Source organism: Rutilus rutilus, assembly GCF_951802725.1.
Source record: "Rutilus rutilus genome assembly, chromosome: 2".
Lineage (NCBI taxonomy): Eukaryota > Metazoa > Chordata > Actinopteri > Cypriniformes > Leuciscidae > Rutilus > Rutilus rutilus.
The window spans coordinates 40,817,798-40,831,549 of NC_140210.1; the positions used below are offsets into that span (position 1 = coordinate 40,817,798).

A 13,752-nucleotide genomic window follows, 5' to 3' on the forward strand; every position below is an offset into this window, starting at 1 on the left:
TTCAAGTGTCTCTCTGTTTATGAATATGAGGCAAATACTTTAGGTATAGAAAGACCGCACACTTATATTACTATGAATGGGAGAAAATGCAACGCGTAATATGGCGAAATAAGTCCCGCCTTCTAAATAAAATAACCTATCGCCGATCGATTGCAACAGTTCCTGCCATCTTTTTAAGTGCCGCTGATTCTGGAAGTATTTTTTCAATACATTTTTCCCATATGGATTCCAAAATAATCTTTGTTAAAGCGATTTGAAGCTTTTGAAAATCTGACAAAAATTCAAAGGTTCAAGACTGGGCACTTTAGGTTTAGGGAGGGAAAGAACTACAATCCCATGAAGCATTGCAAATGTTATATTGCAAATATAAAACTACTCATTTACAGATTACATTTATAAAAACAATGTATTTTTTAGAGTTTATTCCAAAATATGTGTATATACACAAACATTTCAGTATTTTGAGAGCATAGGGAGATCGATTCGATGACATCATTCGTAGTGCTTCATGGGAGTGGGCGGAGCAAACAAGATCTTTTGAACTCTCTGATTGGTGTAACAGCTGCCATTAGAAGCTCCAGTTGCTATAGAAAGTCGGTGTAGGAGCAGGGGGCCAATGTTTCAGAAAACACTGAAGCTTCCCCGGGCACCGCCATTGATTAGCGGACCCCCACCTGCTGTTAGCATTCCATTGACTCCCATTCATTTTGGCGTCACTTTGACAGCGAATAACTTTACATCTGAGACGTTTAAAGACTCCATTTGTCCATTATTTATTTCTAAAGAAACACGAAAATGTATAAAAGGCTCCATTACCTTGTATCTTACGTTATGGCCCCGTAGAAGCTGTTTTTGTAAAAATATGCTAACGATTGTGTCATAACCACGCGACTCTCTGTCGCACAGTAGAGAATTACCGTATGGACAGGAGGAGAAGCTCGCGGGCAATCGGGGGGACGTGGAGGCAAAATGACAAAATAATTAATCAGAATACTTAGCAAACGTTGCTCCTGCTCCTAGCTCATGGACACCTCCTACTCACACTCTCCGTCTCTGCAAGTTTCGGAAGGGAATGATTCAGATTTCTCTTGGCACGGCTACTAGAAGACAGACGGGTTGCTCACGTCACATCTACGTCGTCAAGCTCAGTTTGAGTCTGCGCAATACGCTCGCAGCCATCAGGAAGTAAGAGCTTCTAATTGACTTTTCTCCGTTGATTCCAATCGCTGTGTCCATTTCTTTTACTGTCTATGTGTAGGAGTCTTAAGGCTATTAATAATGTTACTCAATGTCATGGCTGTATGTAACTATTTGTCTGTACTCCCCCTGTGGTTAAGGGAAAGAATTGCACTCCTGTTGGAGATTTCCTGAAGGTAGCCATCTTAAACAGGAAGTGATGTGGCACACTGCTAGTTTTGGAGGGAGAGTTTTGTCTTTAAGTTTTCACCTTTTTGTTACAATAAAGTTCAAGTCTTGTTAAAACAGGCGTAGCGTCAAAGATACTTTCCCTCATGGAAGTGGCTAAAGAAGGAAAGGAAGCCACTACAGTCTGCGATTTACGTTATGACTGCACATGTGTATTGCCTGAAAAATGCTGTTTTGATTTGAGTTTTTATCAGATAGTTGTTTTCAGATTTCCATGGTGATTTCCAAGTTTAGTCAACAGCTTTGGAAAATTTTATATTTCAAAGATGGCCGCCAAGTGAAATGACTTGCCTTGAAGGGACTTTGATATGAGGTCTTCAGAAGTCTCAGTTTAAGAACAAAACAAAAATCTTTATTTCTCAATCTCAAAGTCAAGCCACATTTGATGCATATTGAAAGTCTGTAATAATGAAAGCGTTTTAGCACATCAAATGACAAAAAGCTCATTTTAAACATCCACATCCCCAGATTAAGTTAAATCCCATTTTGCAGTCATGCACTCACATATTTATGACGAGGAAAAAAAATACAATCAGTAATACATTTTAATTTGTTCTTGTAATTCTTGTAAATTTAGTGTGAATAATTATGTTTATATTTTGTTAACAAATCATTGTAAAAAAAAATAATAAAAAAAAATAGAAAAGTCTAAATTAAAATATGTACATGTCATTTTTAAAGCATTAGCTGCTAAAGGCAAACACACTGCCTTCTGTCTAAATTCCTGTGCTCCTCCTCCTCCTCCTCCGAGTGACGTATGAAGCCTCACCTGTGGGGAAAAAAGGTTTGTCATGACATTATCATGAAGAAATATACAGTATCTTATGATCAATTATATATTTTGTAAACTGGCTCATACCCCTGTCTCCTTTCATTCCTGGGATGCCTGGTAAGCCTGAGGGGCCTGGGGGGCCTGGAAAACCTGGATTGTACAACAGTAAAATTAAAAGTTGAAACAAATGTTGATAAATTATATTTGAACAATTTACCATGCAAACAGAAATTTCAAGGAATACTTATGTATATTGTGGTCAAGGAACGACTTATAAATGACTTACAACTGAACGTTATTACAAAGTGTTACCGGTAAGGTGTTTTCATTTATTTTATATTTGAATATATTTGAAACCTACCAGATGCAGACATTTTTGTTAATTTTGGTTAAAAATACACAACGTATGTTACTGAAGCTGTACGCCTAAATCATCTTTTTGAGTAACTTTTCAACTTCTGTTTATGCATTACTGACGTAATTTTTATGGATTTGTTTCACTTCCTAGTATCTTCACACAGGTACCAAATAAAGGTAACTAGGTTTAATTGCTATGCTATGAAGCCTCACCTGTGGGGAAAAAAGGTTTGTCATGACATTATCATGAAGAAATATACAGTATCTTATGATCAATTATATATTTTGTAAACTGGCTCATACCCCTGTCTCCTTTCATTCCTGGGATGCCTGGATTGCCTGAGGAGCCTGGGGGGCCTGAGAGGCCCGGGGGGCCTAAGGGGCCTGGAAAACCTGGATTGTACAATAGTAAAATGACAAGTTGAAACAAATGTTGATAAATGATATTTGAAAACTTGTCTGTGCAAACAGCAATTTCAAGGAATACTCTGGATTAACCCTGTGTAAAGCCTGACACACTGTATTCAATAATAGTAAAAACAATGGATTTGTTAATTGAACGTTTTTGACAATAAAAAAAAATCTAGAATGCCTATGTTTTGTTGAGCATCACATTTGATACTGTACATCAGCACTTTATGGCTCATATAGTATGATATAGTGAGAATATGGAGCTTAGAGGAGGAAATAAAAACTGAGCAAAAATATGCAATTTGGTGCTTTTACTGATATTAATGTGGCCTAAAACATGGCTTGTATAGTAAATCAACGAGATCTTTATGAAAGTATAGCAGACGACTTGTATCAATATCAGCTGTTACTTTATGTCTCCCATTAATATGTCTTAAGATATTGAAATTATCAAAGCTCTGTGGTTTTATTGGGCTGGGGCAAAACATCATGCAATGCAATAACGATATGATATAATGATGAATCATATTTGATTCTCAAAAAATGATCAAGCAAACCTAAGTTGCTTCAGTCCAGTAAGTGTTCATCTTGAAATATTACTAACACTATTAAAGTTATTCTTATGTTTATTTTATAAAAATCAGTAAATACTTCACAGCAAAAAGGCATGTGAACCTCGACCTGAAGGTGGACATTTTTGTATAATTATACTAAAATACCTTTTTATTTGTTAAAAAGTGTGTAATATCAATCAGATGACAGAAGGCACGTTGTAGGTTATTCGGCAAAGTTTTGTCGATCATTTAGGGTACGTTTATATACGACAACGTCTTTGTAGCCTACAGATAACAATGTTATCAAAACAATCCCCATTCACACGGATCCACGAAAAACTACTAAAACACTGTTTAATGCATGCCAGGCCAGTAGTTAGCAATGTCACTTTAGAAAGACTAACCGCCTGCACACACACGCATTCTTTTATGGAACATTTGCGCCAAACGCGCACGCCTATAGACTAAACACGTAATACGCACGCCATCACCGTTTTCAGATTCACATTTTTGTTGTTTAAACAGATGACAACCGTTTCGTTTTCAGTATCGCTGCACTTTGAAACCCGTTTTCAAAAGCTTGCGTTTTTAGGCCAAAACGTACGGTGGCTGAGAGAGCTCAACGCGCTGCAAATTAAGAAAACATCTTCATCTTCTGTGAAGTGTTTCTGTATTTGGTTGTGTTGTGAGTATTTGGAGCACACATGTGTTGTAAAACTGATGAAGATGTTTTCTTAATTTGCGTGTGTTTTTCTATTTGCAAGTGTTTTCTTCAGTTGCAGTGCGTTGAGCTCTCTCGGCCGCCGTAAAAACGTCCTTGTCGTGTAAATGAACAGCCAAAACGCATACTAAGATGGTAACACTTTATAATAACGTTCAGTTGTAAGTCATTTATAAGTGGTTATGATGAACTAATCATTTACAAAACATTTACTAATGATTAGCAAGTGATATACTAACATTTTATGTATGTTTTGTAGATTCAGTTTAAGTCATTTACATTTTAGTTAATGATTAACTAATCATTTACAAAACATGAATATGCGTTTCATAAATGTTTAATAAATTGTTACATTTTTTTGTATGTTTTGCTCACATCAGGTGTAGCCTACAGTGGTTAAAGACTCCATGTGTGTCTATACCCTCACCAGTCAGCACTTACACTGCAGCACACACTACAGTGTTCAACACCTGTTATAGATGATATGTAAACGCATGAATAAATCATTTACAACACTTTCTGCATCCCCTAATCTAAAGTGTAAACTATTCATCACTTGTAATGTGTTACACATCATTCGTAGATACGATTCGTTGATCTTATGCCTTATTGATTCTTGAAGTGGTAATCTACGAATGATGTGTAACTCATTTACATGTGATGAATAGTTTACACTTTAGATTAGGGGACGCAGAAAGTGTTGTAAATGATTTATTCATGCGTTTACACATCATTGTGTTGAACACTGTTACTTACCTGCAGGGCCGGCTCTAGCCCTTTGGTTGCCCTAGGCAAGATTGAGTTTTAAACTGGTTTAACTATACCTTCTACAACCAAATGTGCTATTATGGATAATGTATGTACCACTACAAAATTAAAATATTTAAGTTCTTTTAGTTCTATCTCAAATAATAAAATATTAACAGTTGTTTCTGCCATTTCTATTCACCTTCAAAGTAACTAGCTAGCAAACTATAGCTTAGTGACAGCAATGAAACGTCCAATATGTGATGTAGGCTACAATACTAAGTAAATTTATCTCATTGGACACCTTAATAGCTAAGATGAGAAGACTTACTCTATGCTGAGCTTTATTTTTTATCTTCTTCCTTTCTCCGTTTTCGTCCCTGTGCACCAGAGGTTTAGACCGCTTCATTTTCGATCAACGCGCCAGCAGCTGAGCACTTCCCTAACGTAACGTAACGCAACCCTCCCGCCCCCCGCCAATCCAGAAATGGTCGACAAAAATCATAAATTCAATCTAATAAGTAATTAAACGTGTGGTTGAGGGGCGCCCTTTGATCATGTTTAATAAACATGTTTTATTTCGCGTTTCGTTCTAATTTTATGATTAATATGGGAAGTAGATAGGGCGACACTAGAGTGCGTGCGCGCCCCCAACACATTTGTCGCCCTAGGCAACCGCCTAGTTCGCCTATAGCAATCGCCGGCCCTGCTTACCTGTTACAAATGATCTGTACGTGTATACAAGGCATTTACAACACTTTCTGCACCCTCTAATTGCTACATACATAAAAAATGTAAAAAAAAAATTATTAAACATTTATGAAACGCATATTCATGTTTTGTAAATGATTAGTTAATCATTAACTAATCAATTGTAAATTACTTATAACTGAATCTACAAAACATAAATAAAATAATTAACATCACTTAATCATTTATGAACGCAGTCATGTTTTGTAAATAATTAGTTAATTATTTACTAATCAATTGTAAATGACTTGTAACAGAATTTACAAAACATACATAAAATGTTAGTATATCACTTGTTAATCATTTATGAATGCTTTGTAAATGATTAGTTCATCATTAACTAACCACTTATAAATGACTTACAACTGAACGTTATTATAAAGTGTTACCCAAGACGAAGTCAATTCGCTTCCTAGTATCTTCACACAGGTACCAAATGAAGGTAACTAGGTTTAATTGCTATGCTATGAAGCCTCACCTGTGGGGAAAAAGGTTTGTCATGACATTATCATGAAGAAATATACAGTATCTTATGATCAATTATATATTTTGTAAACTGGCTCATACCCCTGTCTCCTTTCATTCCTGGGATGCCTGGATTGCCTGAGGGGCCTGAGGGGCCTGGGGCGCCTGGGATGCCTGGTAAGCCTGAAATGCCTGGAAAACCTGGATTGTGCAATAGTAAAATGACAAGTTGAAACAAATGTTGATAAATTATATTTGAACTCTTGTCTGTGCAAACAGCTATTTCAAGGAATACTCTGGATTAACCCTGTAAAGCCTGACACACTGTATTCAATAATAGTAAAAAAAAAAAAAAGGATTTGTTAATTGAACCTTTTTGACAATAAAAAAAAATCTAGAATGAATATGTTTTGTTGAGCATCACATTTGATACTGTACATCAGCACTTTATGGCTCATATAGTATGATATAGTGAGAATATGGAGCTTAGAGGAGGAAATAAAAACTGAGCAAAAATATGCAATTTGGTGCTTTTACTGATATTAATGTGGCCTAAAACATGGCTTGTATAGTAAATCAACGAGATCTTTATGAAAGTATAGCAGACGACTTGTATCAATATCAGTTGTCACTTTATGTCTCCCATTAATATGTCTTAAGATATTGAAATTATCAAAGCTCTGTGGTTTTATTGGGCTGGGAAAAAAACATCATGAAATGCAATAACGATATGATATAATGATGAATCATATTTGATTCTCAAAAAATGATCAAGCAAACCTAAGTTGCTTCAGTCCAGTAAGTGTTCATCTTGAAATATTACTAACACTATTAAAGTTATTCTTATGTTTATTTTATAAAAATCAGTAAATACTTCACAGCAAAAAGGCATGTGAACCTCGACCTGAAGGTGGACATTTTTGTATAATTATACTAAAATACCTTTTTATTTGTTAAAAAGTGTGTAATATCAATCAGATGACAGAAGGCACGTTGTAGGTTATTCGGCAAAGTTTTGTCGATCATTTAGGGTACGTTTATATACGACAACGATAGAAAAAAACGGAAACGTTTTTTCTTTGTATACAAATAACAATGTTATCAAAACAATCCCCGTTCACACGGATCCACGAAAAACTACTAAAACACTGTTTAATGCATGCCAGGCCAGTAGTTAGCAATGTCACTTTAGAAAGACTAACCGCCTGCTCACACACGCATTCTTTTATGGAACATTTGCGCCAAACGCGCAAGCGTATAGACTAAGCAGCACGTAATACGCACGCCATCACCGTTTTCAGATTCACATTTTTGTTGTTTAAACAGATGACAACCGTTTCGTTTTCAGTATCGCTGCACTTTGAAACCCGTTTTCAAAAGCTTGCGTTTTTAGGCCAAAACGTACGGTGGCTGAGAGTGAGCTCGACGCGCTGCAACTGAAGAAAACATCTTCATTAGTTTTACAACACATGTTGTAAAACTGTGTTTCTGTATTTGGTTGTGTTGTGAGTATTTAGAGCACACATGTGTTGTAAAACTGATGAAGATGTTTTCTTAATTTGCGTGTGTTTTTCTATTTGCAAGTGTTTTCTTCAGCTGCAGTGCGTTGAGCTCTATCGCCGCCGTAAAAACGTCCTTGTCGTGTAAATGAACAGCCAAAACGCATACTAAGTTGGTAACACTTTATAATAACGTTCAGTTGTAAGTCATTTATAAGTGGTTATGATGAACTAATCATTTACAAAACATTTACTAATGATTAGCAAGTGATATACTAATATTTTATGTATGTTTTGTAGATTCAGTTTAAGTCATTTACATTTTAGTTAATGATTAACTAATCATTTACAAAACATGAATATGCGTTTCATAAATGTTTAATAAATTGTTACATTTTTTTGTATGTTTTGCTCACATCAGGTGTAGCCTACAGTGGTTAAAGACTCCATGTGTGTCTATACCCTCACCAGTCAGCACTTACACTGCAGCACACACTACAGTGTTCAACACCTGTTATAGATGATATGTAAACGCATGAATAAATCATTTACAACACTTTCTGCATCCCCCAATCTAAAGTGTAAACTATTCATCACTTGTAATGTGTTACACATCATTCGTAGATACGATTCGTTGATCTTATGCCTTATTGATTCTTGAAGTGGTAATCTACGAATGATGTGTAACACGTTTACAAGTGATGAATAGTTTAGGGGATGCAGAAAGTGTTGTAAATGATTTATTCATGCGTTTACACATCATTGTGTTGAACACTGTTACTTACCTGTTACAAATGATCTGTACGTGTATACAAGGCATTTACAACACTTTCTGCACCCTCTAATTGCTACATACATAAAAAAAAACCCATAATTTATTAAACCGCATATTCATGTTTTGTAAATGATTAGTTAATCATTAACTAATCAATTGTAAATTACTTATAACTGAATCTACAAAACATACATAAAATAATTAACATCACTTAATCATTTATGAAACGCATAGTCATGTTTTGTAAATAATTAGTTAATTATTTACTAATCAATTGTAAATGACTTGTAACAGAATTTACAAAACATACATAAAATGTTAGTATATCACTTGTTAATCATTTATGAATGCTTTGTAAATGATTAGTTCATCATTAACTAACCACTTATAAATGACCTACAACTGAACGTTATTATAAAGTGTTAACCAAGACGAAGTCAATTCGCTTCACACAGGTACCAAATGAAGGTAACTAGGTTTAATTGCTATGCTATGAAGCCTCACCTGTGGGGAAAAAGGTTTGTCATGACATTATCATGAAGAAATATACAGTATCTTATGATCAATTATATATTTTGTAAACTGGCTCATACCCCTGTCTCCTTTCATTCCTGGGATGCCTGGATTGCCTGAGGGGCCTGGGGGGCCTGAGAGGCCTGGGGGGCCTACGGCGCCTGGAAAACCCGGATTGTACAATAGTAAAATGACAAGTTGAAACAAATGTTGATAAATGATATTTGAAAACTTGTCTGTGCAAACAGCAATTTCAAGGAATACTCTGGATTAACCCTGTGTAAAGCCTGACACACTGTATTCAATAATAGTAAAAAAAATGGATTTGTTAATTGAACGTTTTTGACAATAAAAAAAAATCTAGAATGCCTATGTTTTGTTGAGCATCACATTTGATACTGTACATCAGCACTTTATGGCTCAAATAGTATGATATAGTGAGAATACGGAGCTTAGAGGAGGAAATAAAAAAACTGAGCAAAAATATGCAATTTGGTGCTTTTACTGATATTAATGTGGCCTAAAACATGGCTTGTATAGTAAATCAACGAGATCTTTATGAAAGTATAGCAGACGACTTGTATCAATATCAGCTGTTACTTTATGTCTCCCATTAATATGTCTTAAGATATTGAAATTATCAAAGCTCTGTGGTTTTATTGGGGTGGGGCAAAACATCATGCAATGCAATAACGATATGATATAATGATGAATCATATTTGAAACTCACATTTCCTAAAAATGATCAAGCAAACCTAAGTTGCTTCAGTCCAGTATAAAAGTTAATATTTCACAGCAAAAAGGCATGTGAACCTCGACCTGAAGGTGGACATTTCTGTATAATTATACTAAAATACCTTTTTACTTGTGAAAAAAAAAAGTGAAATATCAATCAGATGACAGAAGGCACGTTGTAGGTTATTCGGCGCAGTTTTGTCGATCATTTAGGGTAACTTACGTTTATATACGACAACGTCTTTGTAGCCTACAGATAACAATGTTATCAAAACAATCCCCATTCACACGGATCCACGAAAAACGACTAAAACACTGTTTAATGCATGCCAGGCCAGTAGTTAGCAATGTCACTTTAGAAAGACTAACCGCCTGCACACACACGCATTCTTTTATGGAGCATTTGCGGCAAACGCGCACGCCTATAGACTAAACACGTAATACGCACGCCATCACCGTTTTCAGATTCACATTTTTGTTGTTTAAACAGATGACAACCGTTTAGTTTTCCGTATCGCTGCACTTTGAAACCCGTTTTCAAAAGCTTGCGTTTTTAGGCCAAAACGTACGGTGGCTGAGAGAGCTCAACGCGCTGCAAATTAAGAAAACATCTTCATCTTCTGTGAAGTGTTTCTGTATTTGGTTGTGTTGTGAGTATTTGGAGCACACATGTGTTGTAAAACTGATGAAGATGTTTTCTTAATTTGCGTGTGTTTTTCTATTTGCAAGTGTTTTCTTCAGTTGCAGTGCGTTGAGCTCTCTCGGCCGCCGTAAAAACGTCCTTGTCGTGTAAATGAACAGCCAAAACGCATAAAAAGTTTGCCGTTTTTAGCTGGACACGGTGTTGTGTAAACGTCCCCAGATGCCTTAGAAATGTTCTGAATAAAACTATTTTAATATGTTTTCATTTATTTTATATTTGAATATATTTGAAACCTACCAGATGCAGACATTTTGTTCATTTTGGTTAAAAATACACAACGTTTGTTACTGAAGCTGTAGCCTACATAATTTTTTTGAGTAACTTTTCATATTTTTCATCTTCTGTTTATGCATTACTGACGTAATTTTTATGGATTTGTTTCTTTGTGAACAGGACTAAGTCAATTCACTTCACAGATACCAAATGAAGGTAACTAGGTTTAATTGCTTTGCTGGACGATTTCATATGTCCATGTGATAAATACAACTTGTACCTCTGTGTCCTGCGGGTCCTGGGGGTCCTGCAAATCCCATATCCCCTTTCTGCCCTGGTGGTCCAATCATATCGTGTTCTGTAGAAATGATGCATTTGTAATTATATTTGTAAATAAATTATTCATATTAAATGCATACAAATTGTTCTTTTGAACAGGTTCCTTCTTGCCTCTAATATAGTCCATTATTTCAGTCATGTTGGTCAGTTGTATGCTGACTCCTGGAGGTCCAGGTAGTCCTTGAGGCCCTGGTACTCCAGATCGTCCATTTGCTCCTCGTGGACCCATAGGCCCTACCGGACCACTTCGGCCCTCTAGCAGGTTATTAGCTGTGGAAAAATGCAAATACATAAAACTCAATAATTCCTACAATAAATCTATAAAGGTACTAACAATATCTTGTTCACATTTACCTTTATGCATTTAGCAGCCGCTTTTATACAAAGCGACTTACAAAACACAAACGAATGCAATTTGTTAAAAAGCCAACAATATTCGTAGTATACAATGCAAAAATTATTAAACTACTATTAGGAAGCAAGCTAGAGAAGAGAAGAAATGCAGAGAGGATGTTTTCTTTGATATGCGTATGTGTGTAAGTGCATTTTAGGTCGTCACATGTAGCGTAACTTACACATAATGTAATCTGCAACCTGTTTAGCGACGGCTGGATAATCCAAATTATCATTTACAATTGGGTGCCCTGCAGAAGTAAACAAACTGCCATTAAACTGCTAAAAAAAATACTTAAATACAAAATAGAGTTAATAAACACTGTTCTTACTCTTGATGTACTCCTGAGGCTCTGCACGGATTGGCTGTTGGTTTTCATTCACCGCGTAAGACACTATTCCTCCAGAGCTTCCTGGTGGTCCTTGAGGTCCTGGGGGGCCCGGGGGTCCTGGCAGACCTCTGAAACCAGCATCTGCAAATGTGATATAACATCATCTTAATACTTGCAGCTATATAAAAAATAACCTTGATAATATTTCAAAGTGTGCAGCTGTTGTCGCCAACTCTTCAAGGGGGCGTTTCCCAAAGCCAGCTACGGTCGCAAGTTCTGTCCTTACTAATAGAGTTCTAGGGAACTTGCGACCATAGCTGTCTGACGATGCTTTTGGAATAGTAGTTGACAGATATTTTCAATGGCCAATCCCTAACTATTACATTTGGTCCACCACATCCTGAAATGGTTAGTCTTCAAACAGTCCAAAGCTTAAATCTAAACAGTTTCATAAACACTACCATTCAAAAGTTTGGGGTCTTTTTCAATCTAAAAGAAATGAATACAGTGTGTGCATTACATTGATCAAAAGAGACAGTAAAGACATTTAAATTGTTACAAAAAATCTATTTCAAATAAATGCTGTGCTTGAACTTTTTTTAATCATGGTTTCAATATTAAGCAGCACACCTCTTTTCAACATTGATATGTAATCTCGTTCCGTTTTGGTTTAGTTTTCAATCTGTTTCCTGTTATTCTTTGCCTGAGTTCTGTTTGCTAGTTAGTTTCTATGGTTTCTGATTGGATTACGTTTTCACCTGTACGTTTAATTTTGTTAACTCTGTGTATTTAAGCCATGAGTTTCCTCTGTTAATTTTCAGGCTTGTTTATGTTGGAAGTGGTTTTGTGTGTTTGATTCCTGTATTCTCCTGCATATTTTCCAAGTAAAGACTTTTGTTTTTATATTTCCTGTGCCATGCGATTATTACAGCCACCAGCATCACGTAACATGATAATCAGAAATGTTTGTTGAGCAGCAAGTAATCATATTAGAATGACTTCTGAAGGATCATGTGACACTGAAGACTGGAGTAATGATGCTGAAAATTCAGCTTTGATCACAGGAAAAAAATATAATTTTGAAGAAAAGAGAAATTTTTTAATAATGTTTCACAATATTATCAAACAAATGCAGCTTTGGTGAGCATAAGAGACTTCTTTCAAAAACATTTAGAAAATCTTTTAAACTTTTGAATGGTAGTATATATTACAGGTAACTCTGAAAATTATCTAGGGCTAGGCCCTATGAGACAGATGATGATCCAGGATGTCCAACATATCTTTCCTACCGTTGATCAGATTCAGCACTCGTCCAGCAACTTCCTGAGTGTTAAAGCCATATCCACCTGGCACACCTGGGGGTCCTGGGGGCCCTGGAGGACCAATCAGGTACTGTCTCACCTCATCTCCTATATATGCACCAAAGAATGTGTGGATCCATCAAAATGTGTTACAAAGCACATTAGTTTTGAGTTACATGTTTATTGAAAACAAAAAGCAAAGTAGAAAACAGAAAGGTTACGCTTTATTTCGATGGTCCACTTTAGACATTCTACTAACTATAAGTAACTGCAACTTCATGTCAACTACAAGTCATTAGTGTATTAGGAGACTGTTAGGTTAGGTGTTAGGGTCCGAGTAAGTTAATTTGTAGCTGCTAAGTTACTTATATTCAGTAGAATGTCTGTTGGGGAACATCAAAATACAGTGTTAGCAGATATTAAGCATTAGACAGTCTATACTTAATGACTCCTAGTTGACATATAGTTGTAAAGTTACTTATAGTTAGTAAAATATCTTAAGTGGACCATCGAAATAAAGTGTTACCGACGCCTGTAAAAGTTGTGTCGCCTGTGTCGTTGAACATTTCACACTTACTTTGAAGGTAATCAATCACACGGTTAGCTAGCGTATCATCAGAGGCTGATCCAGAAGGTCCTGGTGGTCCAGGTGGGCCTGGAGGTCCAGCCAGGTATTCTCTGATGGGTTCACCTACAAAAGACACATTAAATATTACTGTCATGGAGCTTATTTGCCCATTTATCTCT

General features: G+C 36.0%; 1 protein-coding gene across 3 annotated transcripts in view; it reads right to left on the reverse strand.

Moving 5' to 3' along the window:
* Positions 1-1,757: 1,757 nt before the first annotated feature.
* Positions 1,758-13,752, reverse strand: part of col17a1a (collagen, type XVII, alpha 1a) — a 28,422-nt gene continuing 16,427 nt past the window's right edge. For all 3 annotated transcript variants that reach the window (XM_084394464.1, XM_084394462.1, XM_084394463.1), the window contains exons 45-55: positions 13,583-13,696; positions 12,994-13,113; positions 11,705-11,845; positions 11,555-11,623; positions 11,091-11,249; positions 10,921-10,998; positions 9,070-9,150; positions 6,305-6,403; positions 2,858-2,947; positions 2,285-2,347; positions 1,758-2,194 (exon numbers count right to left, since the gene is read on the reverse strand). In XM_084394464.1, coding sequence (XP_084250590.1) covers positions 2,142-2,194; positions 2,285-2,347; positions 2,858-2,947; positions 6,305-6,403; positions 9,070-9,150; positions 10,921-10,998; positions 11,091-11,249; positions 11,555-11,623; positions 11,705-11,845; positions 12,994-13,113; positions 13,583-13,696 — 1,067 coding nt within the window. In that variant the 3' untranslated portion in view covers positions 1,758-2,141. The remainder of the gene's footprint in view (positions 2,195-2,284; positions 2,348-2,857; positions 2,948-6,304; positions 6,404-9,069; positions 9,151-10,920; positions 10,999-11,090; positions 11,250-11,554; positions 11,624-11,704; positions 11,846-12,993; positions 13,114-13,582; positions 13,697-13,752) is intronic.